The 27,556-nt window shown below is 34.3% G+C and overlaps 1 protein-coding gene across 5 annotated transcripts in view; it reads left to right on the plus strand.

Moving 5' to 3' along the window:
* Cop1 (COP1 E3 ubiquitin ligase) overlaps positions 1–27,556 on the plus strand; it is a 117,560-nt gene that overhangs the window by 52,786 nt on the left and 37,218 nt on the right. For all 5 annotated transcript variants that reach the window (XM_060364531.1, XM_060364530.1, XM_060364532.1 and 2 more), the window contains 5 exons: positions 1,073–1,187; positions 5,199–5,334; positions 20,390–20,533; positions 22,708–22,816; positions 23,122–23,203. In XM_060364531.1, coding sequence (XP_060220514.1) covers positions 1,073–1,187; positions 5,199–5,334; positions 20,390–20,533; positions 22,708–22,816; positions 23,122–23,203 — 586 coding nt within the window. The remainder of the gene's footprint in view (positions 1–1,072; positions 1,188–5,198; positions 5,335–20,389; positions 20,534–22,707; positions 22,817–23,121; positions 23,204–27,556) is intronic.

A 27,556-nucleotide genomic window follows, 5' to 3' on the forward strand; every position in this document is an offset into this window, starting at 1 on the left:
CCATGAGAACAGCAACTCAGAGCTTAATTTAAGTACATGTACTGGTAAAGTGCTTCATGCATACTTTCTTTTTTGTCATAGGGTAGTAAAACAGTGTGTGTATACCAGGGTCTAGACTCCCAAGAAGATTACTTTTATGATATTATTGAGGTCAGGAAAGGTGAATCCAGAAAGCTTTGGTATAGAAGAGTAGTTCATAAAAGAAATAGTTATTTCCTGATAGGTAGCAGTTGTGGTACCTACAGATCACTATAGGGAATCGAATTGAATGTTTTTAAGCATGTTGAGGGGTAGAAAGTTACATTTATACATTAATCCTTTTCATATTATAACTGGTTTAGCTGATGACTCTCCCCTACTTTCAGTCCTTGTAATTAAAATTAGTTCACTTCAAGTTTTTTTCTCTTGTCAACACTGTTCATTCATTTATTTTTTTTACCTCATAATCTTTTTTAACTTATAGTTTGTTTTTCTCTTTTTATTCTCTCTGTTTTTTTTTTTTTTTTTTTAACATATTAGAAACAAGGTTTCCTGTAGCCCAGGCTGCTAGAAACAAGGTTTCCTGTAGCCCAGGCTGCTAGAAACAAGGTTTCCTGTAGCCCAGGCTGCTAGAAACAAGGTTTCCTGTAGCCCAGGCTGGCCCCTAAAGTTGCTATGAATCCAAGCTTCACTTGGAACCACTGATCCTCCTGCCTCTACCTTCTCTTCGAGTACTGAATTTAACAGGCCTTGGTCACCACTGTCAGTTTAATATGGTGCTGGGGATGGAAACCAGGGCTTTGTGCATGGTAGGCAAGCACTTCCAGCTGGCTTGCATTGCCTTTGCTTTACTGTTTTTAAAAGAGTTTGTTTCATTTTTAATTTTTAATCATTCTGTGAGAGGATTTTTTTTCCTGTTTTTACTTGAAAAGAAAATTTTTCCAATTCTCAGTGTGATCTGAGAATTGTTGCTTTTCACCATTTGTAGTTGTTTTAATTAATGCACATTTGAAAGTATGTAAGTAAGCATTTGGCTATTCTGTGTAAGGGTGTGGATTGTGCTGGTTGTAAGTGTCTTTTCTTATCACCTTAGACAAAGAAACAGCCTTGGTATAACAGCACATTAGCATCAAGACGAAAGCGACTCACTGCTCATTTTGAAGACTTAGAGCAGTGTTATTTTTCTACAAGGATGTCCCGTATCTCAGGTACATGTTCAGGATTTCTCTTAAAATGTCTGAAAATCACCCTTCAGCTGTATTTCCAGGTTCATATGCTAGATTTATGGAAAGTTCTAATTGCAAAGCAGTGTGTTTTTGACAGTGTCGAGGCTCTTTGAGATCTTAAAGAATATTTTTTTTTTTTTTTTTTTTTTTGCTGGTAATACTTTCCTCATTTGGGAATGTTTAATCCTTCTGGAGCAAGCCTTAAAGTTTGAAAATAACCATGGCTTTGTAGCTAGCAAGTTCCTGTTCATTATTATTAAGTTTCAAGCACTATTCTTTACACTGAGCATAAAAAGATGGAAGAATTGTTTTTTATTTATCGTAAATTGGGTGTTATAAATCTGTAGGCAAAAGCAGCAGGTAGCTAATAATTCCATTTGCTATAAATGAGCAATATCCATTGATATAACTGAGTGTGAAAATATAGGCCAAAGTGAGAATAAAAAAACATAAGTGAATGTTCTAGGTGAGGATTTTGAAAGATTGTATTTGTGCCAGGCTAGTGTAAATTAACTTAAAAAATATTAGAAACATTCAAAATACACAAACTAAGACCTCATGGACATGATAGCATAAGATCCTATGAATTTTAGAGAAATAATAAAACTGCTCTTCAGCCTTTCCCAACATCTTATCTGTGAAGGTTGGATATTAGTAACCTTCAGGTGTTCAAAGAGTTACAGGAGAGAGGCTGGGGAGATGGCTTAGAGGACTTCTGTTCGTCCAGAGAACCTATTTTCAGTTCCCAACTCTCACATCAGTAGACTGCATGTAACTTTAGCAACATAAGCTCTGGTCTCTTTTGGGCACCAGCATACACATGCACACACGCATACATAATTAAACAAATAAATAAATATTTAATAGTTATAGGCAAAGTTTGTACTTTTGAGTCAGTACTTAGTACATGTTAGGTGTCTCTCTAATTGATTCCATTAGTATTATGCCTGTTGTAAATGAAAACCATCATGGGGAAAATTGGTAGTGTACTGATTATTAAAAACTGAGCCTTGGCTTCCTCCTAAATGAACGGACATCTTTATAATATATTGTATAAGTAATATATATATATATACTGTTTAGGGTTTTTTTTTTACAAATTTGCCTCATAATTGGGGGTGTAGAAAAAATATTAATTTATGTAGGCTGAGTATGTGGTTCATGTGGTAGAGTGCATGCCTAGCATGCAGGAGATAGTGAATTTGATCGCCTGTACTATACTTAAGAAGGAAAAATAATCAGGGTGTGCTTGTCTGTAGTAGTAGTTTGAGAGTAGAGGCAGTAGGATTAGAAGTGCAAGGTTATCCCTGATTACATAGTGAGTTGGTGGTCAGCCTGTGCACTCACATTTGTACATACACAAATATACATATTTAGGGAAATCCTAAAATTTGTCTTAAGCATGTTTGATTCGCCATTAATGATGAACTTTTCTATAAATGAAAATAGTACATTCACTGCCAATGGTTTAAGGCCTTTATTAAGTCTCTATATTAAACTAATAGTAGTCGGATACCTATATTTTAATGGGTAGAGAGAATTCCTGTTGATTGCTGTAAACATTACTTGGTATTTTAATGCTGAGCACAGTAGACCACAAGGTAGACCCTGAGACAATTTCCTCAAGTAGAGATGACAAAGAGCTTGAGAGATAGCTATTTTTAAGACACGGCAGCATGTTGTGAGGTGAGAATGAGTATGGCATGATGTGGTCAGGAGAAGGTAGGTTTGCAGGAGAGAAGTAGGTTCACACCAGAAGGAAATTAGAAAGAGTTTTATTAATGTCTCTGTCGTCCTTAAGGCATGCTGTCTTTGCATTTTAGAAGCATTAACTTGCACAAGCTGTACGGTGTTTGCGCATTGGCTAGGGCACTACTCAGGGTGAGGCTCTTGATGGTCAGGGCGGGACCTCAGCCTACACCCAGGAAAGCTCACAAAATGTTGATTATACTTGATTATTTTCCACTCTACCTATTTATACAATTGTAAAAATGATGGATGATTCTAGAAAATTAATTATAATTTAAAAGGGTGTAAATGAAAAATGATTAAGAGGAAGAAAAGTTAGTGAAAACACTGCTCCAAACTAACCGGTAATGAGGAGGGGAGAGGTGATATGCCAACAGATGTATATGCATGTTGATCATAAAACAGCCCAATAGACAAAACCAAACCTTCATATAAACAGATATGGCAGAGACATCTGGTATACATTTAGATACTGAAAAAGCTATGTTTCTTTTGTGGCTTTGTTATGTTTTACATGTATGCATGTTTTGCCTGCATGAATTATCTGTGTACTACATGTGTGCCTGGTGCCTGTGGATGTCAGAAGAGGACATCAGATCCTCTGTAACTAGAATTATAGTTAGTTGTAAACCACCATGTGGGTGCTAGGAACCGAACTCAGGTCATCTGCAGCAAATGCTTTTAGTTCTGGCCTTCTGTTTTTTTCCTTATAAAGTACTGGATGTTTATATTAATCAGCTTCAATGCTAGCTAGGAGTACATTTACACTAGAAACAAGTTATGGTCTTCAACAGAGTAAATATTCTTGAACATCTGTGATTATGTACTTAGGAATTGAAGACAAAATACATGAATATTTTTCTGAATGAATAAAGAAATTGTCTTGCCAGTACTTACGTTATATAGCTCACAGTAATAGGATTTCAAACAAAAATAAGCAGTTATTATATCCACATACTCTGTAGTAGTTGATTTTGTTGCCTGCTCTTATAACTAATTTTTTCATTTATATTCTTTTGAACTTTCTCAGTATAATTTTTGTGGAATAAAATCTTTATCTCAGTTGTGATAGTGCATGCTGATTAGGTCATTCTTGTACTGTTTTTAGAATAAAAACACGACTAACTGGGATCCCTTTAACCGGGGTTGTTAGATGGATTTACTGACTGCCTAAATCTTTAGCATTTATAATAAAATAACACTGAGAGCTTAATTTCTTCAAATAACTGTTTATTATAATTACTAGATAAATTTTATCATACTGAGTAAGTTTTCAGATACTTAAAACATGGTTTGTGTCAACCAGTATTTTTTTGCATATTAATTTCCTTATGCCTACTATTACCTCAGATAATATCTAATAAGTGGAATCAAAAAGTTTATGTTGAAATGCTATATGCATGTAAGTGTATGAGAAAAAGTAAGGAAATTGTGAGAAGATAGCATTAAAACAAATAATTTCAAATTTTAGTCCCAGGAAGCTAATGCAATAATTTTGTGTTGTACATTTGTGTTTGTTTCATTTTCTGTTTTCAGTTCTTTGGGGAAAGTTTAAAAATGCAGGTTTATAGCAGCCTTGGAAAACTGAGTATTTTAGATGTGTTTTACTACATCTTTATTAATGAATAGATAGTTGCCAGTTATTTTGTAAGTTAATGTCATTATTTAAATCTCAGGTGCTTTCACTTATATTGTGTTCTATTTGATGTCATTATTGTTTTCTTTGATAGTCAGTAATTTATACATTGCAGTTTTCTATAATCTGACTGAGAATAGGACTTAAAATACTTCAGTTTTTCCCGTAATAAGTATTATTTAATTTTCTTCCACTATAAGTCTGGAATAAATGTACATCCCTATAAACTCATTTTGCTAAACTAAGAAATATCCATCTACATGTAGATCTTCCTTCAACAGTTACTGTCAGCATTGATAGTTGGAATTTGATTGTAATGAATTATTTAACTTCTGTTCACTAGAAGGTGTTTTAGGAATGTTTTATTTTACCCTGAAATGAGCACTAAATCTAAAGCAGAAGAAATTGCATTTATATTTTATTGGCATAGGAAGATGTTTTAGTGAATCTCTAGACCATTATTATTAAGTCTAAAAGATCACCTAATTAATTTGAACATAGTGGTCTTCTTTAGAATCTTCAACAAATATTTTTATTTAAAAGATAATCTGTACTATAAGGATATTGTTCTTTGCTTCCTTTACTTAATTTTGTTTTTTCTGATGCAGATGACAGTAGAACTGCAAGCCAGTTAGATGAATTTCAGGAATGTTTGTCCAAGTTTACTCGATACAACTCAGTAAGACCATTGGCCACATTGTCATACGCTAGTGACCTCTATAATGGTTCCAGCATAGTTTCTAGGTAAGTGTTTGGCACACTTGTTACTGTGTTCTTTTAGTAAAATATAGGAAAACAATACATTTGAGAAGCAGCTATAACATCTCTTTGAGATCTGCAATTTGCAAGCTACATTGCCTTCCTGGCTCTTTGATCACCTCTCCCTGAGGGGCAGGAGCCTTGCCAGGCCACAGAGGAGGACAATTCGGCCATTCCTGATGAGCCGTGATAGACTAGGGTCAGATGGAAGGGGAGGAGGACCTCCCCTATCATTGGACTTGGAGAGGGGCATGGGAGGAGATGAGGGAGGGAGGGTGGGATTAGAAGGGAATGAAGGAGGGGGCTGTAGCTGGGATACAAAGTGAATAAACTGTAATTAATATAAAAAATAAAAATTTAATAAAAAATAAGAAAAAGAAGATTTAGCAAATTGGAATGCTCAGTAGTATTTCTGACAGGCCTGCAGCTTCTTTTCATGTGGTGTATCTGTTGTCTGGGTGTAATGGCGAAAGGTGCTCTCTGTGTACTTCCTTGGTTTTGCAAGTCTGGATAGACTGGTATATTTCTTCACTGAATATTATGTTTGATTTTCCAATGACTCTTTCCTTGGAAGATAAGAATATGATCAAAGTGCTTTGTACAGCTTGTATATACTAATAAAAACTTAATTTGAGTGATAGCTGAAGATAATCTAAATATATAAAGCACAGAAGGACAGAGTTTATTTTTAAAATCTATTCTGTGGCTGGTGGTGTAACACAGCTAATATTTGCTTGCCTCAAAAGAAGGAGACTCCCTCTCTCCTCCCCTCCTAATCTCACTTTCCCTCTCCCCTCTTCACGCATGCTCCTCCCCAAGTCCACTCATAGGTGCCCCTCTCCTGAATAAAGTGTAATTAATAAAAGTTTAAAAAATAAAGAAAAAAAAACTCATGAAAAGAAAGAAAAAAAAAAAAAAAAAAGGAGAACCCAAGTTTAAAACCCAGAGCCCATGTGAAATAAATAGTAGTACTTCTTTTTATGCCGGTGCTGTTGAGGCAAATCTTGGAGCTTACTGCTATGTTGGCAAGTTGTTGTCCTGAAAGAGATCCTGTCTCAAAAGAAGGTGGACAGTACCTGAGAAATGATACCTAAAATTGTCCTCTGACTTTGTAATGCACATATGTTCACATGCACACAGGTGCATGTGCTTACAAACACAAATTTCACCATGATGTACAGTTTCTCATTTCTTAAAGTACTGGACATTGTAAAACCACCAGGCGGTATCACATTTAGCCCATTTCAATAATTACTTGGTATCTACAAGCTGCTTGTTTATGTCAAACTTACACAAATTAATATGGTTTAAAAAGACATTTTTAAACAAATAAACAGTTTGACTAGTTGGGTTATTTTGTTGTTGCTGATTCTTCCTTTACGCTACCTCCCCCCCCCATCAAATTTTAACTTGTACACATCACTAAAGCTTTGAAGGTTATTCATGTAGAAGACTAGAACTTTTATTTATATATGAAGATTAATCTTGAAATCTGAGTTATTAGTTAAATTACTATTGAAGAAGTCTTTCGGAGCTTTCTAGCTGTTTATAAATAAGGAAAAAAATCCATATGTCCATATTTTTAGCAATTTTAGTTTAGGGGTAGTAAGTAGAATTTGAAGCTGCACTGGAATTTGAACTTCATTTAATTACATAATTCATTTAACAAAATTTCATTAGTTACTTGGTATCATCTAAACTAAATGTGTACCTACAAAGAGGCTACAGATGATTAAATTCAGGAGACTATAATCGTACTTCCATGTCTTTATGATAATAGGGTAGTTTATAAAACAATCTATTGCTTAACATCACATAATTTTTTTCTTTTTTTATTATTATTATTAGTTACATTTTATTAACTCTGTATCCTAGCTGTGTCCTGCTCCCTTATTCCCTCCCAATCCCACCCTCCCTCTCTCAGCTCCTCTCTGCCCCTTTCCAAGTGCACGGATTGGGGAGGACCTCCTCCCCTTTCGTCTGGCCCTGTTTTATCAGGTATCTTCAGGACTGGCTGCAAAGTCCTCCTCTGTGGCCTAGCAGGACTGCTCCTCCCTTGGGGGGTGGGGAGGTTAAAGAGCCTGCCATTGAGTTCCTATCAGAAATAGTCCCTGTTCCCCTTACTATGGGAAACCAATTGGTTATTGAGCTACCACGAGCTTTGTCCGAGCAAAGGTGTTCTAGGTTATATTCATACATTGTTCTTGGTTGGAGAAACAGTTTCAGAAAAAAACCCTGTGCCCAGATATATTTGGTCCTTGTGGAGCTCCTGTCCTTTCACGTCATACTAACTCCCCTTCTGTCGAAGGTTTTGTTATGAGTCTTAGTATCTGTTTTGAAACGCTACTAGGTAGAGTCAGATGCCTTCTGCGGTAGACTCCTGTCACACGTCCAATGCACATCCCATTTGTCTTTCTAAGTGAGGGTTGATCATCTTACCCCATGTCCGCTTGTTTATCTTCTTCAGGTGTATAGACTTCATTATGTTTATCATATCTTGTAGGTCTATATAAGCGAGTATATACCAATCACATAAATTTTTAACTACTGTTAAGAATATATGACATAGATTGTTAAATGCTCTAGAAGTGTAGTTTGAGTACAAAACTGAAAGGAGAGCCTGGTGTGGTGGCAAATGCCTTAAATCTCAGTATTCTGCAGGCAGAGGCAGGTAGATCTGTATGAGTATGAGGACAACTTGTTCTATACCAAAAATTTCAGGCCAGCCAGGGCTACATAGTTTGATGTTGTCTCAAAAAACAAACAAGATAAAACAAAAATAAAAAAGATTTTGAAATAAACCCACCCAATATTAACATATTTGGACCCTGTTGTGATGCCAGTTAATGTCCCTGATTATTGTTAATTTGTCCTGTATGATACCTTCTTTTCAGTTAAAAACAAGACCAAAACTTTTTTTTTTAATCAGCATGTTGCAAAAGCAGCATCTCTACTTGAGGGATATAGGACTTGTCATCTGTCCATTTCAAAAGGAATATTTTCTTAACCTGTTTAAAACCTAGTTCTGTTCAGTTTACTATATTCCTGTTTTTAGCAAACGTACTTAAATTTTTACCATGTCAACATTCATATCAAAGCATTTTTTATAGTCTAGAAGAGAAGTAACTTAAATTTAGACATATTTCAGACTAGAAATATTAGACATTCAAAGTGAGGCCACTTACATTTAGATATTTTAAATTAACATACTGCAAATTTAAGTAGATATGGTGGTTAATTGGCATGCTTAGTCTTCCTTATTTTCTCTCAATTATATCGAATTAACATTTCTTACTGAAAGTTTTCCAAACTTGGACGTTTGTTTTGCAAACAACAAATGAAGACTAATAGGTAGCAAGAAAGGAAGATGAAACCCAAAATGAGAGAGCATTTTAAATTTTATAATTTAAAATTTATAATTTGGGTGACTTTTTTGTACTTTGAAGCACATTGGTGATTCATTCTAAGGTTTGATTTCTTGTAATGAAGGAATGTTAAAAAACCACTAACACAGTGTTGTTAGAACAAATTAATATTATTATTATTATAAACTTTTTCTGAGAGGAAAAGTACTAAACCAAATCCTTTTTGATTTTGTGGGTCTAATACCAGATCCGTTAGTCCACAAGGTGGCAGCATTTGTTTACACTATCTCTGCTGTTACATAGTTGACAAGGACAGAAATTTGTGGCTTATCTAGGTTCAATCTCTTAATTATTATATCAGCCTGAACTGATAACAACAAATTATGGAAAGACACTTTCTACTTTTTCCTTAAATATAGCAGCTTCACCACATTTTACATTTTGTTTTCCATTAGGTTTTCTGTAGCCACCAAAGAGAATTGACTTGAAATTGCATCTTTTAGACTAACTCAGCATGTAGTAGTACTGCATGAATTTTTGGTTTGAATTTCACAGCCCTGTATATAGTACAGTGGTTCTTATCCTTTCTAATGCTGCAACCCTTTAGTACCGTTCCTCGTGTTGTGGTTACCCCAAACATAAAATTATTTTTGCTGCTACTTCATAACTAATTTTGCTACTGTTGTAAATTGTAATGTAAATATCTGTGGTTTTTTTTTTTTATGGTCTTTGATGACTATGAATGGGTCATTAAACCTTAAAAGGGTCACAGCACACAGGTTAAAAACCACTGCTATAAGTAGATCGAAACAGATGCAGAGATCCACAGCCAAACATTAGGCGGAGCTCAGGGAGTCTAGTGGAAGAGTTGGGGGAAGGATAGAGGAACCTGGAAGGGACAAGAACTTTACAAGAAGATCAACAGATACAGATCACCCAGGACCATGGGGCCTCACAGAGAATGAACCACCAACCAAAGAGCATGGATGGACTAGATATAGGCCCCATACATCTATGTAGCTGATAGGCAGCTTGGTCTTCCTGTGGGTCCCCTAGCAGAGTATATTTACACAAGCTAAGAAGACCATGATGTCAGTAGTCTATAAAATTGTATTGGGCCTATGACCTAGCATGTTCTGTCTTGGTTGCTGTGATTTAGATAGTGAAGTATGAGTCAGATAATAAAAGTCTTACAAGTTTCATTCACTTTTTTTTCTTCTGATGCTGTGGATAGAATCTAAGACATTGCACATGGCAGTCGATTATCTTGCCACTCAGCTTCATCCTCTCTGGTTATATTGGTTTTTCATTTAAAACTTCTGTTGCATGTCTATATAAGTTTTAGAGTAAGAGCTATTTTCATTTGAATTCCTTCCCATTGATTTTGTAACAGGGTGTAGTTGACAAGTTTATTTTTCTCTTTTGTTTCTCTTTAGTGCTTTATCTGCTTCTCTTAATGGGGAATATGAGATTGTTTTTCTTTGTGTGCAAATATGCGTGTATACTCGTGTGTGTGTGTGTGTGTGTGTGTGTGTGAGAGAGAGAGAGAGAGAGAGAGAGAGAGAGAGAGTTCGTGTGTGTATGAGTTTTGGCCTTATGCATATGCATACCCACAAACACTTCATAGCAATCTCTCCCACTCAACTTATTGTTATACCTGCCTTATTATAATATAGGGGACACATTTTTAATAATCATGAAAAAATATTTCTATACTATAATCATTTTATTATATTTAGTCAGTTGTATGAAAAAGTCCTTATATCATAGTTTTATTATTTTGTGTGAAGCATTGTAGCAATGACATTTGTATTTAATATTGTGATGCCATTGCTTAGTTTATAAATACTACTGGAGGACACTACTGAAAAATATTTTCTACTTCAGTTTTCAGAATTGTAGAATTGAAATTTTTTGCTTTTATAATTGCTCCCTCTTTGATCTTACTAAGTAATATTTCTCATAGGATAAAGGATCATATTAATTTGGGGGATATATTTTGGCTTTTTCTTGCTTTGGTAGATGAATTTTATTAACCTTTGATTTCAGAAATTGTCATCTTATCAAAGATTTCTGGTATGTACAGCCACAAAGGATAGCATTTTACTGTGCAGAGAAGAGGTGTTTAGGACAGGTGAGTTTACAACTGAATGGATTTAAATCAGTGGTTTTCAACCTTCCTGTGACCCTGTAATACGGTTCCTCATGTGGTGATGACCCCAACAATGAAATTATTTTGTTGTTACCTCATAGCTGTATTTTTGCTACTGTTATGAATCATGTAAGTATCTGTGTTTTCTGGAACCTCTGTGAAAGGGTTGTTCGACACCCGCCCCCCGCCCCACACACACAAAGGGGTCTCGACCCACAGGTTAAGAACCGCTGACTTAAATAAATTTAGTTTATGCTTTATAAGTTTTGCTGAATCAGGGTTGATTATCAGTGTATTAATCTTTAAGGGTTTGTGGACGCAGCTTGTGTTTCAATTGCCCCAAGGGGGAAAACAACATTTTACCATAGTAAGCACTTGCCATTCATGGTAGTGTTTCATTATAGTCTGTCAGGTCATGTATTTGGCCCAGCTATTTGCTGATAGCCAGAGGGAATGACAGAATAAATACTCTAGAAAGTAATTGTTTTAAAGCAAAATCTTGTGGATTTATGGAAATAACGGCAACGTGAACCAGCTAATAAAATAATCAAATAAAAATATATGGGGACTTTTAAGATGTAGCTTCAATTTAGTACCTCTCCTATGTAATGAGTGTGTCCACTAAGCCAGCGTAATGATCAGCAATACCTGCTAAGACAGTTCTAGCCTGTTGCTTCATTTTAGGTAGCCCAGAAGCAAGTATAGTTTTTATACTTGAACATGTTAAAAACTAAATGAGTACTATTTTTTGGTGCGATATTTATATGAAATTTCAATTTTAGTTTTCATAAGTAAATTCATAGTGCTTTCTGTTGCCTGTCCTTGAACTTGCTGTGTGGCCAAGGATGACCTTTTGATTTGTAGCCCTCATGGCTCCATTTTTTAGTGCCAGGATGACTAGCATGTACTACCCATTTTTGTGCATTGCTGGGATGGAACACAGGAATTTCTGTGTGCTAGAAAGGTACTGTGCTAATTAAGCTATATAAATAAAGTTTTATGTGAACACCAACAGTGCTGAAATAAATGAGCACATATTGCTTCCTCTACCCTAGCACACTTAATAGCAGTTATAGTGACTTGATTTAGATTAAATATTATGATCACATGATTTATCGCCATTTAGAAGAAAAAAATATCAGGTTTATAATACTTTTAAAAAGGTAGAATCTAGGCTCAGAGGTTAAGAGCATTGACTGCTCTTTTATAGATCCTGAATTCAATTCCCTGCAACCACATGGTGGCTCACAGCCATCTACAAAGAGATCTGGTGCCCTCTTGTGACATGCAGGTATACATGAAGACAGAACATTGTATACATAATAAATGAATAAAATCCTTAAAAAAAGGTAGAATCTATGTATGAATGTTACAGGGAATGCACTTGGAAGAGATGAAGTACAAGACCATATGGTGAATGCTTTTTCAAAATTGTGAAAATCTGGTTGCTCCAATAAAATGGGAGCCGACCTCTGTCAAAAGTAAGGTTTGCTTAAAGAATAAAGCAAACTGCATTGTTTCTTAGAACCGGCTTGATCAAAATAGTGATGGCCCATAACTACATGTGAAGTCCCCTTAAGCTCAAAGGCAGTACCTGTTTTGGTGAGATAGGCTTCAAAAAAGCTCCAAAGCCTGCGGTAGCCTACACTATCATTCTTTGTGAAGCAGCTGGCAGAATGAGCTCTGCTATAGCTCATGCTCTTGCTATCTCTGGCTGCCATATTCTTAGGTTTACAAGCATTTGAATTCCAGTAAGTAAACTCAGTAAGAGTCATATATGGGGTCTGATAAGGAATGATGTGGTCCTGAAAGGATGGAAATTAGGTCTAGGTTCTACAATACCTGATATTTGTCACATTTTAAAGAGCAATAAATATTAGATATTTATTTATATAAACGTAATATATAATGTATTTACATATAAGTAGATGTTTATATATACATGTTCACTATAGTGATCATATATTATTATTAAATATTAAAAACAATGGGTCGTTTACCTAGCAAATATGTTTTTGGAATCGGTTTTTGGTTTCATGACAGGTACATGTTTATTAGGTAAAATAATTATAATAATTATAATAAAAATAATTACACTTAAAATGAATAGGTTCAGAATGTTCAAAATATTGAAAATGTTGAGAGCTTTGTCTTTAACTGTCAAGTTTGTTCTGTGCTCAGATCATTGTTTATACATGGCACAAAGTTGAAAGAACTTTGTTAAAAATGTAGTTGAAACAGTATGTTTCACAAAATAACAGCTATAAAAGAAAACATGTGTGATTGATAATCATAAATGGATGAAACATTTCAAAAATAAAATATTTTCACAGTACATCAAATCATAAATGTCTTTGTATGTAGCTTTTTAAAACTTACAACTTTGAAAACTGAAAATAAAATCTATGTCAACCCAGAAAACATGAGATTTCAATCCCCCATGTTACTTCCTTCCTTATACATACATCATGAAGGTACAGTCCATGGTGTGATGGTTTGAATGTGATATTCCCCCTAGTCTTGAGCAATTGAATGCTTGTCCCCAGTTGGTGACACTATATCAGGAGGCTGAGGAAGTATAGCCTTGCTGGAGGAAGGATGCCACTGGAGGCTGGCTTTGAGAATTCAGAATTCAGAATTATGTGCCATTTCCAGTTCATTCTTTTATGCTTCCCTCTTGAGGCTCAGATATAAGCTCTCAGCTTCTACCTCCAGCACCATGCCTGTTTGCTGCCATGCTTTCCCACCATGACAAGACTCCTAACCCTCTGGGACTATACAGTGCATACACCCTTCTCCAAGTTGCCTTGATTGTGGCCTTTTATTATCGCAACAGAAAAGTAACTAATAGAATGGAGTTTTAGTAATATTTTTATTTTTAAAAAGCTGTAAGAGAAAATAAATATTTAACTGTTCAAGACACCAAATCAGATCAGATACGATTCTGTGACAAAGTTCAACAAAATTAAATAACCCTATAGAAGGGGTTGGAGAGATGGCTCAGCAGTTAAGAGCACTGTCTGTTCTTCCAGAGGTCCTGTGGTTGTGAGCAACCACATGGTAGCTCACAAACTATCTATAATGGGATCTGATGCCCTCTTCTGACATGCAGATGTACATGCAGATAGAACACTCATATATGTAAAATAAATCTTAAAAAAAAACCTATAGAAAACTTAAATAGCATAACTGATAAAGCCAGAACACATGCACAAATATTGACAAACAATATACGTTCTTTTATATACTACCAATGGAACAATAGAAAATGTTTAGAATCTAGATAATACACCAAACTTTAAAATTACACAAAATAAAGTATCCCTGATCATAATGGAATGGCATGTTTATAACAATCTTAGAAAACAGAAAAACCTATCACAAGGAAAATTTAAAACTTTTTGTCAGCTTATGGTCAAAATGGAAGTCAAATGACTGATGAAAGTGCTGTATATCATGTATGTAATTGAACGTGGTAAGAATACATTCCTTACGTAAATATTTAGTTATGAAGGAATATAAAAAGAAGTGCTCCACTGAAGAAGCAAACAGCACCTTCAATGTTTGTAACTTCAATAAAGAGCCGAGAAGTCTGATGGGAGTGATTGTGAAGTAACAGAAATTTAAGAAGAGTGAACCATATGAAACTTTCTTCTGTGTCATTTAGAGAATAAGTAGATGAGGGGAATTTTTTTAGAAAGGTGGACAATAATGATGCCTAATGTGGGGGTAGTATATAGTAGTCATGGTTGCATATTTGGTTGGTTTTATTGTTGCTGCTGATGTTTCGGTTTTTCCTTTCTTTAGCTGTGTTGCATGTTTTCTCTCAGTCATGTCAAGTATGGAGTGAAAAATCAGAAATACAGTTGTATATGAGGGAGGTAAATTTTGTCCATATAGTTGTTGGTAGGTGATGAAGGAAGTGTATGTGTAACTAACAGCAGATAAAAGCCTTAAAGAGTTGTTGGAAGCCTGGAGTCCACTTTTAGAAGCGGAGATAGTTGTCTGGAAGTACTTTGACAAGGAGTCAATGGGGGAGGGGGCGTATAGTCAGCTCTGAAATTGTAGAGTAAGGTAGTGGTTTTATGGTATGGAACTTGAGAAAATGAGAGGTCTTTAGCAGAGAGGAAAGTAAACTGATCAATCATATTATTAGAATAATCATCTTTACCGTTGTTGGAATATTTGACAGAAAAAAATTTGCAGAGTGGCAATAAACTTTAAAAAAATTCTAAGAATGCATGGCTTGGTAGAAAAAAGAGTGGTACTAAGTGTTACAGTTGATACTGAGATGGGAAATTTCAGAGGGAAATTCAGTGGAAAAAATCATGTATAGCATGAAAGACACGAGTTCATCTATTCTGTTAGAATAATGGATCAAAAAATAAGGAAGAAATTGAGGTGGTTATGACATTTATGAGTTGAGAGTGGTTTGATTTTTTTACTTTATTAAAATGTGCAAAATTTCATCTAGAACTTAATATTTAAGGATATTCTCAAATACATGAGAAATGACAACCATAGAAGAGTATTAAGTTGTTTAGGTATTATTTAACAATAACATAATCAGCTAGGTGTAGTGGTGCACACTTTTAATCCCAGCACTCTGGAGGTAGAAGCATGAGGTTCTCTAACTTACATAATGAAACCTTGGACAACCAGACTACTTAAAACCTGTCTCAAAATAGAAACAAAACAAAAATCAATATAAGGACTAGATGTGTTGGGACATGCTTGTTATCCCTAGCATTTGGGAGGTATAGGCTGGAAGATCAACAGTTCAAGGTCATCCTCACTTATGCCAGACAGGGTTATATAAAATTCTGTTTCAAACCACAGCAAAAGAACAACAGTAACAAAAATCAAAATTAAATGGATCTTTAATGATACAGTGTTTGGATAAATTAAAACACATTCTTATAACCGAATTTTGCACAGCTACTGCAAGGAAAGGTGGTGGCTCTGATACATGCTGAAATAGAATGATTGCCAAGAAATACTAGTAGGTGAGACACTATGGTGTAAATGCTGTAATCTCATCCCATCTACTTAATTTTAAAGAGAGTATACATTCTTTTATATTTGTTTATGTTTAGGAAATTTCTGATAGGATTCATAGGTTAAACCTACCCCATTGCTTTTAAGTAGGACACTTAATTACGTATTTGGAAAGATTGAAATGGGAAGCTTACTTTTTTTTTTCTGTATACCTTGAGTGGTATAATTTTTTAAATAAATTTTAAGAGAGCATTCAAGCTTCATTGTATTGGATCTCATAGTATTAAATTTAAGGCTTGATATAATAGAAAATAATTGTCACCAAATCAGGTTAAGGAATTAATTCCTTCTTTAAAATGGATTAGAAGGACTGAAAACATGGTTCAGCTGTTAGAAGCACTTGCTACTTTTGCAGAGGTCCTGGGTTCAGTTTCTGGCTCATAGTCAGCCACCAGTAACTAGTTGTGGAGATACAGTGTTTCGTTGGACATCTGTATGCATGTGGTACATATATCATGCACATGTATGCATACACATACCCACACGCCATTAGTAAAAGTTAAAAAAAGGAGTAGAAAAGAGAAAAATAGGATTAGATTGGTAAGGGGCTTTTATAGTAGTCTGTGTTAGTATTAGTGCACATCCAATACTTGTTCTTTAGTTTCCTGAAACATTGTACACAGGATTTTCTATCAGCTAGTAGAAAACAGGACATTTAGATATTTGATAGCTAAGAATATTCATGCTTCATTTTGTTCTTTTGAGCCTGACTTATCATTGACTTCTATTGCTTTGTTTGTCTTTTATTTGTCATTCATTTGTACTTGTAATTTTTTTCTATTAATTGAAAATCCTTAAGGCTACCATTTCTTTTTCCCCCTTTAATTTGGTTCCCAGGGTTAATATTTTATTATTGTAGTAAATGTTGTCATTCTGTGGCATTTTCTTATCTTTGGATATGTTCTTTGAAGAAAAGCTGATTTGTTCTCATTAAAATGGTCATCTTGAGTAATGACAGAGCATAGATTGAAATTAAATCCCTTGAATTTTAATTACTTGAAAATTAATAACTAATTTGGCATAATCTACACCAAAAGACTTCACATCTGCATTGTGGATATTTGGAGTTTAACTTATGTATAGTGTTTAAAATAATGCTTAACACTCAGTGTAATATGTATTATAGGAGTGTTACTTATTAGCACCTACTGCTTTAGGAGGAAGTCTATTGAATGACACCAGTTTTAATTGATTTTGCCTGTGTTTGTATCTCTAAAGACCTGGCAATATCTTTTTTATTATAATAATCACTTTCTAAGTCTGTGATCTGTTTCTAGAAATTATAGCTCCTTGAGGGTCTTGAGGCACACTGATATGGTAAATGAGATTTATTTATTTTGTAAATGACAATTTTAACAACTGTTCTATGTTCTGATAAATTGGGTTCTAGTGTTTGGTGATATTAATCTACCTTGTTTGTTAATACTTATTTTATAATTGCATGAACATATAACAGACTGTGAGACTAGTGACAGAGTTAACTGCTTGGGCACATACAACTTTGCACTGCTGTGCCACATTGTATTGAAAAGATGCATTAATCAGCTGTGCTTTATAGTCTATTGCCTTGCTGCTTAGTCACTTGGCTTATGGCCCTTTTGACAAAGGATATGTCGGTTTCTTATAGTGTAATTATGTTTTTCAACTGCTGAAATAAATCATGTTTTTAAACAATTGAAAAATTGCAAAATGTGAAAGAACATGCATTTTTTTCCCATATTTTAAGTATGTCTTTTCTAAGGAAAAGGATATGTTTGAAATACAGAACAAATCCTATGAAATTGAATTTTTATTAATGACAGTTTCATTTATAATATTCAAACATATAATTTGTTTTTATCAGATCTACCTTCCACCCTCTTCCCCTGCACTTCTTTTGATTTCTGTCTACCTCTCCCAAGTTTGTATACTTTAAAAAACAAAACAAAACAAAAAAACCCCACTGAGTCTACCTCTGTGTGTATGGTTGTAGAGCTAGCCTCTGAAGCAAGTTAAGAGTAAGGTAAAGAACCTAAATAATTGTTCTGCTAAAAGAAAAGGATGTATGGAACCATTTGTAAACAGAGACTCCATTGGTCATCATTTAGGTCTTTTAGCCAATTTTCCCTGAAGTGTTTTCAAATTAATAACAGGCTAATGCTTAAACTTTTTTAGAATAGGTTGCCTGTTCTTAATTAAATACTTTCACTTGTGCATAAGGGTACTTTTGATTTCTTAGTAGTATCTGTTTATAGTTAGAGGGAATGTATTCAAGGATCATATAACTGGCTCTTGCTTGAAGTACTAGGCATTCCTAAATCACCTCATTTAAAGACCAGATTTCAGTTCTAATAGCTGTCTTTTAACAACAGTACTGTCTTATGGTTTCTATTGCTGTGATAAAATTACCATGACTAACTTGGGAAGGAAAAGGTTTGTTGCCATTTATAGGTCTACAGCACAGTCTTATCACTAAGGGAAGTCAAAGCAGGAACTCAAAAAAGTCAGTAAACTGGGTGCAGGAGCTGATGCAGAGGCCATTGAGGAATGCTGTTTACCTGGCTTGCTGTCCGTAGCTTGCTTAGCCTGCGTTCTTAGTGTACCCTGGACTACCAGCCTTTGTTGGAACTACCCACAATGGGTTGAGTCCTCTCACATCAATCACTATTTAAGAAAATGCCGCTCAGGGTTGCCTACAGGTTACTTGTGGGGTCCTTTTCTCAATTGCAATTCTCCTTTTCAAAGTAATTCAACCTGGGTTAAGTTGATGTAAAACTAACTAACACTAGTACCATTTCTTCATCAGTGGTTGGGGGGTGCATGTGTGTGTGCTTGTGTGTGTGTGTGTGTGTGTGTGTGTCCGTGTGTGTGTGTTGGCATATATTAAAAGTAATTATGGTGTTAGAATCTATAGCACTATAGCACACAAAATGGTAGCTGAGGCAGCAGTTCAATTAATATTGTATAAATATTAATATATATTGTAATACAAGTATTTAAATGTGTCTATAAGAAAATTTTAATTTATACTTTCTTAATCAGCTCAGTAAGCTTCTTATTAAAGTATTAACTAAATAGTAACTTAGTCAATTCTGCATGAGTATTTCACAGGTAGTCCATTAAAGTGTATCATGTAGCAAGCTTTCCAAATACCACATTTATACAAATATATAATGCAGTTGTATGCATTTATATGTATTTAATGAATGTCTGGTATATCCATCACGGTGCCCACTTATTGGGGGTAAAAATATGTAGGTACAGAAAACACAAACAAATTTATTAAATTTTGAGTCTTGAACTTTAGACTTGATATTGACTTGCACTTAAGGGAGTTGATTTGTGGTTTAGCCTAGTAATTACTAGCCTCAACTCTGAAGTCCAACTACTTGATGCTCAATATCATCTCAAACCACTTAAAAGCATGCTAACTTTGAGCAGATTACTTCATGTAACCCTCAGTATTCTAAAAAGTTGATAATAGTAATGACTTTGTAATATGTTAGTTATGAAAATTAGTAATTATACATCAGTGAGAATTCTTCTATATTCTCTGGAATTACAACTCAACCTCTAGGAAGGACACTTAGAAGTATTTGAATATGGTGGTTCATTTCAGTTTTTATGTGCATTTGGCAAAATAGATTTCTAGCTTGTAAGGTAAGTATTAAGGCTGCAGGTAATATTTTGCATTGTAGTAGTTTATTTTGGAATTTGTATATATAAGAAGTTGTAAGAGCAGAGAGGATTCTCTAAATCTGGTAAAAGGAGAAGAGGGTTTTCAGAGTGTCCCCTGTTTGTGCATTAAGGAATGTGCATTACTGCTCGGTAATGCAGAGAGATAGTATTTGTTTTGGGAGTAAGAAGTGGGCTTGAGGGAATGTATGTGATAATTTAGTTCCTCTGTTTTTAATGAATATTCTGTCAGTTTGTCACCACCCAATTGCTTCCATAATTCTGCTTATACACTGACTTATTTATTAAAATAACATAACTTGAAATAGTAATAACAAGAATTTATGAAAAAATTAATTGGTAACTTTCTTTCAACAGTTGTAATATTTCAAGCCAATAAAGATTTCCATACTAAGATGTAATATGGCTATTAAAGCTAAACTGAAAAACATGTGAGGTGCCTAGGAACAGAAGTTCACCTCGACAGTTACAACGCTGTACAGTTCCCTAATTCTTGTAATTTGATGTCTTGAGGACTTATTCTGAACATGTGGGCTAGTGAAACTGAAGATATTTTGAGAAACTTGTCTTACTGTAGAGATAGATATTAAAAATAGAAAATTCCAGCTGGGGGCATAGCTCAGAAGTATTATACTTGCCTAGTATACATATATGCTCTGAGTTCAAGCCCTGGCACTGGGGAAATAGAAAGAAAGAAAAAAACCTTAAAATCCTGAAATTGTGCTATATATAATATCACAAGGTTGGATACATAGTGTCACATGAGATGTGTGCTTCTCTTCCTCTTTAGTATTGAATTTGACCGGGATTGTGACTATTTTGCAATTGCTGGGGTTACAAAGAAGATTAAAGTCTATGAATATGGCACAGTCATCCAGGATGCAGTGGATATTCATTACCCTGAGAATGAGATGACCTGCAATTCCAAAATCAGGTATTTTTCTTCTCGGCACAAAGTAATATGTATATAACCGTCTGTATTAGTGATTGAGTATGAAATTTTTATTTTTTCCATGAGACTCCTTACTCATTCAAAGTATGCTTTGATTGTATATAGAGGATGCCTTGTTGATAGAAAGCAGAGTAATACCTCTTTCCTGTAAAGTTTGTTTTCTTTTTGTGGGAATTATCATTTATTGTTATCTATGAATAGTATCTGCACATCAGGAATAATCCCCATAGTGTGTACATGTCTAAATATTATAGTAGTTTCTACTTTTAAGATTTTTTTCACACAGATATTTTGTTTTTCATTGAAGTAACAGTATTTAGTGTAATTCAGTAAGAATTATAATTCATAGCAGTGCTGAACTGACATGTTTCACCTTTCTTTTTTGTGCTCTTTCCTTTTCCTTTTATTTTTCCTCTCTATTCCCACAGGGGAAAAAAAGCTTCCCTAGCTGTTCTCAAGAGCACCTGAATACTAGTGTAGGTTCTAAAAGAAATCAGTCATCCGTGTACCTTTCTTACTTTGAGATAACTAAGCACACACAGTTTGAGTGTCCTTTATCTGAAATGTTTGGGAGAAGTGTTTCTGGTTTGGTTTTTTTAATTTGTGTATATTGTGAGATATCTCAGATACGAGATTTAAATCTAAGCCCAAACTTCACTTCCCTTGGATGTGCATCTTCACATACTGTAGTATGAAACAGGGTTTGTGTACATTTAGGTAGCAGACTTGGTGCTCTGAATGTTTTGGAATCTGAAACATTTTGCATTAAAGATTTTGAATCCAAGTTATATGTGTTATATATGGTTTTAATGATATTAGTAATAAACTAGTATTATGTTCTTTTTGTTTATTTACTAATTCATCCACAAGTATATGAATGAACTCATTCATCAGTGGTACCATATAGTCCATCTCCTAAGTAGAGAATATATTGCAAAAATGAGTAAATGCTCATGTTTTAGGTGTTGTCTTAAGTACTTAACAGTTGTTTGAGATGGTTACCATTAACGCCACATTTATAGGTGAAGTAAATAGCTTGCCTGAGGTGCTCTAGCTAATATGTACAGGGTTACATATTGAGGGAGTTTAATTGTAGAGTCTGTGCTCTTAACCCCTTTATACTTAGCATGGGCCCATTACAATAATATCAGTTGTATAAAATTGTCCTTTAAAACGTCACAGTAACACTCAGCAGAAGACTTGGTTTATTTTAAAGATTCATAATCGTTATCACCATGAGGAAAACGTAATTAGAGTTTAAATGTCCTACTGCCTGCTCTGTCATGACTCATGTGTTAATACATAGTACTTTATGGCACGTTTCAGAAAATAGCCGAAATTGCTGAAGGCCAAAACCTACGGGGCTGAAGGACCAGTACCTAAGCACAACAGAGTTGCCCAGTTTGTTTAGATCTGGAATTAGATTGCAGGTTTTTCTGAATCCATAATGGGAAACTGAGTATAGTTTAAAATGCAAATGATCTCCTTCCAATCCTAAAATTTGCCATAAATGTAATAGAGAGTAAAGTACATTCTTGGATATTACCTGCTTTTCTTAGAGCCTTGTTCATGACTACACACATTTTACTATGCAGGACTTAAACATGTATATATCTTAACGATAGTTTACTGCTTTAGTTGCAGACTTTTGGAGAATAGCTAAAATCATAAATGTTACAACTTTGAATCTGTTGTGTGATTTTAATTGGAATTTTAATCATAAGTTGTATTGGTCAAGACCTTTTGAATGTAAACACTGAAATCCAATTCAGACTCATTTGTTTAGCTTAATATGGTTTGGCACAAGTGAATATAGGGGCTCAACGGTCTTTCCTATCTGTCATTTTGCTGTAACATTCTTTGAGCCACCCAGGCCTTCATCATTGGCGCTAATAGTTATGCTCACTGATAATAGAAGCTCTCAGCTCGTATCTGTCATACACTTTGTGATCAAAGTAAAAAGCGGTAAACTTTCAGCACTTGATAGTTGACTGGCAATCAGAAAATCTAGATATTTCTAATGTCTGTTTCTGAATGGTTGTAAACTGATATAAAACAATTTGATGAGTGTTCATCGTCCTGAACACACTAGAATTCATTTTGCCCCATTGTTAATTTATTTACCATTGTAAAGTTTTAGCTTTTTTTTCATTCAGCTGTATCAGTTGGAGTAGTTACCATAAGAACCTTCTAGCCAGCAGTGATTATGAAGGCACTGTTATATTATGGGATGGATTCACAGGACAAAGGTCAAAGGTCTATCAGGTAAATATGGATACTGACTATATGTTAAAACAGTTATATATTTTTGTTTTCTTAACACCTTAAAGTATGCGTGTGCTTTATAATTAAAATTTCCAACTACTGCTTAGTATTTTTATACTTCTAACTATGATAGTACTAAATGCTTTTCTAAAGGATTTCTTATACTTTAATTTTAGAATGTATCAATACATCTACAGAAGCATTGATTTTAATAAATGTGGCTTTCCTCCAGTGTCTTTATTTTTTTTCTGACTGTAGTCTGTTTCACCACCCCATATCAATAATTTTCTTTCTTCTATATCAAGGAACATGAAAAGAGGTGTTGGAGTGTTGACTTTAATCTGATGGATCCTAAACTCTTGGCTTCAGGTTCTGATGATGCAAAAGGTACTGTTCTTATTTTCACTTAGAAGATCCCACTCCCCTGAACTTCTCATGGCTGCTGTGTAAGTTATTTATTGAAACTCCCATCTTTGTAAATCAAATAGACCATCTCTCAGAAAATTTTAGAAGAAAATAAAAATTATGTTCTCTAGAAATTAACTGATTCAACAGTGGCTGTATTGAAAAGATGATAATGGTGAACATTTTGTATTTTAACAAAATTATTTTATGAAACACAAGGCTAGAAAATACTGTGTTCCAGTTAACTAAATAAGCAACAGAATATATTATCAAACAAAACTCTGTGATATTTCACACTGGGAAAATTGGAGACCTTGTGTGGAGTCCCCTCCTATGTGGGCTTGTGAGTTAGACAAGCAAGTCTCTTCTCTACTTGTAATCCAGAGGATCTGATTCCTTTAAGCCTTCTCATGTATATACACACATGTACACACATCAACCCATATAATCATATAAGTGAAAATCATCTAAAGCTTTAAAAATGGATTTTTAAAAGAGTAACCTTAATTTTCTTTCCCCAGTTTTCATTCTTTTGTTTGTATAGCTTCCAGATTAGCCACTAAATAATAGCCCTAGAATTGGAGCCTTTATTTCATATATTATGCTTTTCCTTCACTCTTTTTAATATATAAAAATGTCTTTTTTTATATTAATTTATGACTATTGTGGGTAATATTACTATCTACATGAATATTTGTGCAAATATATTAATTTAATTTCTTTTAGTTACTTTCAGAAGTGAAATTGTTCTACCATATGGTGATCTGTAGATCCTTTTTTCTAGAACTATCACCATATTTTTCATGGAGGGTGTATCATGTAAGATTTGATATAAAATGGCTATAGTGCCTAAGTGGTATGCTTTCTGTACATCCTTGTTAACACTTCCTATTTCCTTAGTCTTTTAGTCTTGATTTGCCTGCCTACCTGCCCAACTTACTGCATCCTTTTCTTCCCTTTCCTTTATTCCCACCACTCTTTTTTCTTTTTCTTCTTTCATTCACTCACTTTCTTCTTTGCCTACCTGCCTCCCTTCATGCCTTTCAGCCTTCTGGATTTTTTTTTCTTTATGGATTTTTTTTTTTTTTACTATGTTTAAATAATTAAGATGTAAAAGGAGTATAAGGTAAAAGGGGGCAATTCACTATAGCTTTTCTTTTAGTTTTTCTGCTGTTCAGTGCTACTGAACATCTTTTTTAATATGTGTATGTCAGCTATTCAGCTGTCTTTGTTGAAGTATATGTGTAACTTATCCCTTCCCCTTTAAAGTCAAAATTCTAATCTTTATATCCGTGATTTTGCTTGAAATGAGAGTTATTTTTATATTCTAAGTATTAACCTAGGTATGGTTTTTGACTATGGGTTGCCTTTTTTATACCTTTGATAGAAGTTGGTGCTTAAAAATTTTTTTAAGTTTTTTTATTTTTTAACAAGTCAGATTTTTCTTTTTGTTGTTTATTCCTTTAGCGTATTTGAAAAGTCACTGCCAAATTCATTGTTATGAGGCTTTTCTTCTTCATTTTTTTCTGTGAGTTTTATAATAAGTCTAACATTTATATCTTTGAAGCATTTTAATTTGTATGTGTTTTAAGGGTACAACTTTCATGGCCTGAATTTCTAATGTCTCTTACTAAAAATATTATTATTTCCCCATTGAATAGTCTAGGAACTTTTAACAAAAAATAATTACATTGTACATTCAAGGGTTTAGCCTGTCTTTTTATTGTATGCCATTGTTTTTTGTGTACGTATTTATTCCAGTACCACATTGTTTTCATAATTGTAGTGCTGTATTGAAATCAAGAAGTAGGAAACTGCCATCTTTGATACTTTTAAGATCATTTTGGTTGTTTGGGGTCCATTGGCATTCTGTATACATACTTATTTCTATTTCTGTAAAAAATGGGATATTCATAGGGAAGCTGTTCAGACACCATTGTGTTTTGTTCATTATTATTTCTGTATTGCTATGTAATTATTTCATCATTTCATCCTTTTTAAAGTTCATGTCTCTGACTTGAGACCTTCTAATCTTTGTTTTCTTCATACACTTTCCTTTAAGCACTGCTGTAACTAATCTTAAAATTTCAAGTATTTGTTTTTAGTTTCAGCTTCTAATTCTGTGATTTATTTTTGAGTGTTTTGTTTAACTATGGATATTTTTAAAATGTGTTGTAAATTTTTCAGACTTAAATTTTTCAGAAATCTGCTGACTTAACTATAGGTACAAAACATTTTATATAATTTTAATTCCTTTACATTTGTTTTGTAGTTTAGTTTATGAACTACCTTGGTAAATATTTCAGAGGCATTGAGAAGACTCTCCACTTTGGCTTCTATAGAGAGCTAAATAAGTGTCATTTAGGACACACTTGGTAGCTTTGTTCTGGATTTCCATATTGCACTAGTTTTTCTTTTCTTCTTGGTTTTCTTATTTTATGGGTTATGAGATAGAAATATGGAAGTCTTATTTATTTGTATGTTCCATGTAACATTTTTCCTGTCACTTTTTTTCCTGCAAACTACATAAGGGTAGATATAAAAATAGATCTTTAAAGTGACATAAGCACAGTCTCTGGGGAGGTAATTTAGCAGTTAAGAGCACATTTCAGTTTCCAGTGTCAGGGGCTGTAGCAACTGACCTTCCAGGGCACCTGTACTCACATGTAGACACACACACACACACAGTCTCTCTCTCTCTCTCTCTTTCTCTCTCTCTCTCTCTCTCCCTCTCTCTCTCTCTCTCTCTCTCTCTCCTCTCTTTAAAAATTAATCTGAACAAAGAAGTAGATTGGTGAAGAAAAAAGTATGTCCCATTTAGTTACCCAAAGAAATAGCCACAGAGTTGCTAAAAGGACTTTTTTTCTTTATACTTCTTAGTAATAAGAATAAGAATAACCTTCACTCTTAGCAGTTATTGATTGCCAGTAGCTCGTACTTTAGCGGTGGGACATCTAGTCCACCTCCCTCTCCATGCTGCTATTGTACAGGGCTTGTGCGTACAGTCATAACTATTGTGACTTCATATGTGAAGCTTAATTTGCTCATTAGACCTGAAACAACAAATCTGAAGTAAAGATACTAAAATATCTGATATAACAAAATCTGAAGTAAAGGGCTTTGTTCCTTCTAAAGTCTCTGGGAAGAATGATTTACTGCTAGCTTTGTAGCCTGGTGGTTGTTTGCCTTGGATTGGTTGAAAGCTGTATTGCTTCATTTTTGCTTTCTACATGTGGCCTTCCTCTCTTTGTATCTCTGTCTACCCGTCTACATCCTAAGTCAGTCGCTCCTCTTCTTGACTACAGTACTAAATGCTGCAGCTTCCTGGGTGTGTATGGGAGACCCTGTTTTCTAGTATTCATTCACCTCCTCTGGCTCTTACAGTCTTTCTGCCCCCTCTTCTTTAAGCCTGTCGAGGAAAGAGTACAGTATAAATGTTCCATTTCTGGCTGAGTATTCTGATGATGGCTTCGTTCTCTGCAGCTTGACTAGTTGTAGGTCTCTGTTAATTACCATCTATGGCTATAGAAGCTTCTCTGATTAGGGTTGAAAAACGTGTTAATCTGTATCTCTGCCAAGTGGACAGGCTAGAGTGTTTGCTGCTGTCTTTTAATATGTTTGCCCTTCAAAGGGAATTTTGATCAATAAATGCTGAAGAAGAAATTTTTTTAAATTAAGCGAAATATTTACTAACACTCTTTTATGAATGTAGCTTTCTGTCCTTAATGATTTACATACTATCTTGTATCTTGAGAACCATCTGATTTATGTAAGTGAGTTTCTTCTACACTTGTTAATTTCTTATTTTCTCCAGAAGATTATACTGGCTTTCGATTTGTGATTATCTCTTAAAATATTGAGTTGATTTTTTTACCTTTTTTTTTTTTTTTCTTTTGCTTTAGTTTTCAAATGCTGCCATAGAAAGTATACCACAAAAAGACTTGCTTAATTTGCTCATTAGACCTGAAACAACAAATCTGAAGTAAAGATACTAAAATATCTGATATAACAAAATCTGAAGTAAAGGGCTTTGTTCCTTCTAAAGTCTTCTTGACTACAGTACTAAATGCTCTGTTTCCAAAGACAGCAACATTCACAAATACCAGGTTAGGAGCCCATGTATCTTTTAGAGAGACACAATTCAGTTGACATACCTCTTCACATAACAGACATTCTGCAAATATTATAGTTCTGTTTCTAGTTTGTATCTACAGTCAAGTTAATTTTGACACTTATTAATTTTAAAGGCTGTTGATATTTTGCCTGTGTGAAAGTGCACCACATGCACACAGTATCAGAAGAGAGTTTTAGATCCCCTACTACCATGTTGGTGCC

Source organism: Meriones unguiculatus, chromosome 11, assembly GCF_030254825.1.
Source record: "Meriones unguiculatus strain TT.TT164.6M chromosome 11, Bangor_MerUng_6.1, whole genome shotgun sequence".
In the NCBI taxonomy this organism is placed as follows: domain Eukaryota; kingdom Metazoa; phylum Chordata; class Mammalia; order Rodentia; family Muridae; genus Meriones; species Meriones unguiculatus.